Below are 3,127 nucleotides of genomic sequence, written 5' to 3'. Positions count from 1 at the left end.
AAGCAAACTCCAGGGCAAAGAAGCTCTTCTTACTTTGTGCCACAGTGATTAAACTGCAATTACATATGAATGTGTCAAAAATTAGACTTAATAACCAAGGGAAGTATTTTCATATGAAGGATGAGGAGGTGAATGGAACCAGTGGAATGTGGGCACGCCCAGTGCAAGAGGATATATAACTTGACCTCTGTCTGGACCATGTCACTCAAACTCACGTTGCCCCATTGACACCTAGCTGATCACACCTCTCCTCTCAACATGACCTACAGCTGCTGTTCTGGAAGCTTCTCCTCTAGATCCTACAGAGGTCAACTATGCTACCCCTCCTCCTGTGGCTCTTCCTTCCCATGCCAACTGACCCACAGCACTAACTTCTGCTCTCCCACAAACTGCCATCTGGGTTCTTCTTTCGGCCATGGCTGTCATCAGAACTGCTTCCAGCCCATCAGATGCCAGACTTCCCATGTGGTGCGCAGCTCCTGCCAGCATCCTTGCTACCGTCCAAGTGTGTCCAGCTTCTGCAGCCCTTGTAGGACCACATATGCTGGCTCTTGTAGTTTTGGATCCAACAGCTGCCATTCCCTGGGCTATGGGTCAAGGAGCATCTCCACTTCAGGCTGTGGCTCCGGAGGCTTTAGACCTGTGAGTTATGGAGTGCGTGGCTATCCTTCCTTTGGTTATGGATCTGGATTCTGTCACCCAACCTATGTGACTTCTAGAAACTTCCAGTCTTCTTGTCACAGACCCACCTGTGGATCAACCATCTGGAGATCAAGTTGTTGAACTTCTTGATTATAAATGAATTTTCTGAGTTAACTTAGTTCTACTATCACAGGATTTTCCAATAAGGCTAACTAATCTTTCTCTGCATCCTTTCTCTGGCAAGACAAGTTCTATCCAATTAAGATATTATAGAATAACCAAAATATAAAACCAATGCCTTTTGAAATGAGAAATTACCTATTCATAAATTCTTGGACTGTGTATGGGAGTCCACTTATATTTGACCTAATAAATCATTTATTCTTCCATCTACTGTGGTCTCTGATTCTTTGTTGACTCTCAAGGTTTGATTTGTGATTTATCTTTGAGACTAGGTACTTTCAGACTACCTTGTCTGGGAAATCAGTCTACGCAGGGCATTGTATCAGGGTTTGTGCATGGAGTATATTTGGTACATGGGAATATTTTCTTTGAGCATTCCATTGGCTATAAGCTGGTGAGTGAAGACCTACTGAAATTTTCAGTAGTATCATTGAAAATATGTCCACAGAAGAGTCAGCCAACTCATATTGTCTTTCTTTTTTTTCCTTTTTATTGAAAATAGATTCTTTTCTCATATAATATAGTCTTACCGCAGTTTCCTTTTTCCAGCCCCCTACCCCAGCCCCACAACTCCCTTTGGTTGCAGATTTATTCACTATCCATCTCTTTAGAAGAGAGCACATCTCCAAGAGACAACATCCATGCAGGACAAAACAAGATATACTAAAACAAGGCAAAAGTGTTTCACCCTGTGTGAGAGAGGGTAAAAAATTGTAGGAGTCTGAAGTCATGAAGGACACCAGGACATGGCCAGCTCATAATTTCAAAGAGAGAACATTATGCTGCCGATCATAGTTGGCTTTTACCTTACGTGATCTACACAACATTGAGTTAGAGCTCCCCAAGATGCTATGAACTAGATGGTGAACACTAAAAACAAACAAACAAAAACATAACAAAACCAAAAAAACTCACATCATTAATTTATTAAAAAAAAAAAACATGATGTGTTGACATGATAAGAGAAAACATGGAATCTAGGGGAGTAAAAATAATCATGTTTATCTTTAAATATATGAGAAAAATGAGTTTGTCAGGCTACAAGAGACAGAGATAGACAAAGACAATAATGACATAATGGTGAAGCTTACTAGTGAAAGAGGTATATGCTGTCTTAGAGCAGAGAAATCAACACAGCTGTCCCTCAGTATCTGTGGAAGAAGAATTTCAGGAAGTTTTACAGGTATCAAAATTCATGGATGAAGATATTTGATATTCCTTGAATAAAATGACATTGTGTTTTCATTCAAAGATACATATATATGCATATTCTCATAACATTTAAATTGTGGATATGCTATTCATAGTATCCAATGAATAATATTAGTATGTTTTTAGAAATTTAGACCAGAAAAGAATATATATGCTTAACAGTGATGTATTTTTATATATTTTAAAATCCATGATTGTAAGATCCCATGAATATGGGACTCACAGATATGTCAGTTACATTAAGAAATTATAAGTATATTGAATCAATATTATTTAAGTTCTTTTGGGGTTATTGAATCCCTGAGAGGACAAATGAATGGTTCACTCTGTTTCTGATTAAGAAGTAATATTGGATTACTTTTAATAATCTAAATCTTAAAAGCTGCCTATATCTCCCTGCGAGCCACTTGGCCACAGCAGTGAGGATAAAAATAAAATATTGTAGCACACTCATGGCATATGAGTAGCACACTCTAGATCCTTTTAACTTTAGGCAAGTTTCTTGGCAGCTAAGCATGATGGGAAAATGAAGTTGCAAGGTTCCCCTGCCATCCTTAGTAATGGCACTAGAAGGCAGGAACGGTGATTCTCATCCTATTATGTAACTTGTTATTCATTTTTTTCCCTAATATTATTTCCTTAACCTCTTCTACATGGATCCTAGAAAAGAGGGGAATTTTTCTCTATAGTAAGGCAATAACAGGATAGGAAGAGACAAGAAGAGAAGAAGAGAAGAAGAGAAGGCCATGTTGGCAGGAACCTTTACTTCCCGTGGTCCCTTAACTTACTGTTTATGGGTTTGGGTTCTCTAGGCCAACAAACTCTTCCTTTCTTTTAAAATAAAAAAAAAAAACAAAAAACAAAAAAACAAAATAAGAATTTGCCAGTTGCAGAGAGTTATGCTTAATGAAATATACCATCAGATGCAGGTACTCATTTTCTGAACATGTGCGTTTCCAATTTATCCAACTAAAATAACAAAAACAAAAATGATCTACAGAGTGTAAATGAGAGCCATGAGCAGTAACTCTAACCCAAAGATTTCTCTTTAAATAACATACAATGAGGATAATAGAGGACAAAAAACCAT

The 3,127-nt window shown here is 37.9% G+C and overlaps 1 protein-coding gene across 1 annotated transcript; it reads left to right on the top strand.

Annotated features, from left to right (window-relative positions):
- The first annotated feature begins 258 nt into the window (after nt 1–258).
- On the top strand, nt 259–783 carry LOC116086550 (keratin-associated protein 13-1-like). The gene has a single exon (XM_031364754.1). The coding sequence runs from the start codon at nt 259–261 to the stop codon at nt 781–783; it is 525 nt and encodes a 174-aa protein (XP_031220614.1).
- Nucleotides 784–3,127: the final 2,344 nt, after the last annotated feature.

This window comes from Mastomys coucha, unplaced genomic scaffold (genome assembly GCF_008632895.1).
Source record: "Mastomys coucha isolate ucsf_1 unplaced genomic scaffold, UCSF_Mcou_1 pScaffold12, whole genome shotgun sequence".
In the NCBI taxonomy this organism is placed as follows: domain Eukaryota; kingdom Metazoa; phylum Chordata; class Mammalia; order Rodentia; family Muridae; genus Mastomys; species Mastomys coucha.
Note: the sequence above shows the minus strand (reverse complement) of the source record. Positions and strands in the feature narration are given on the sequence as shown.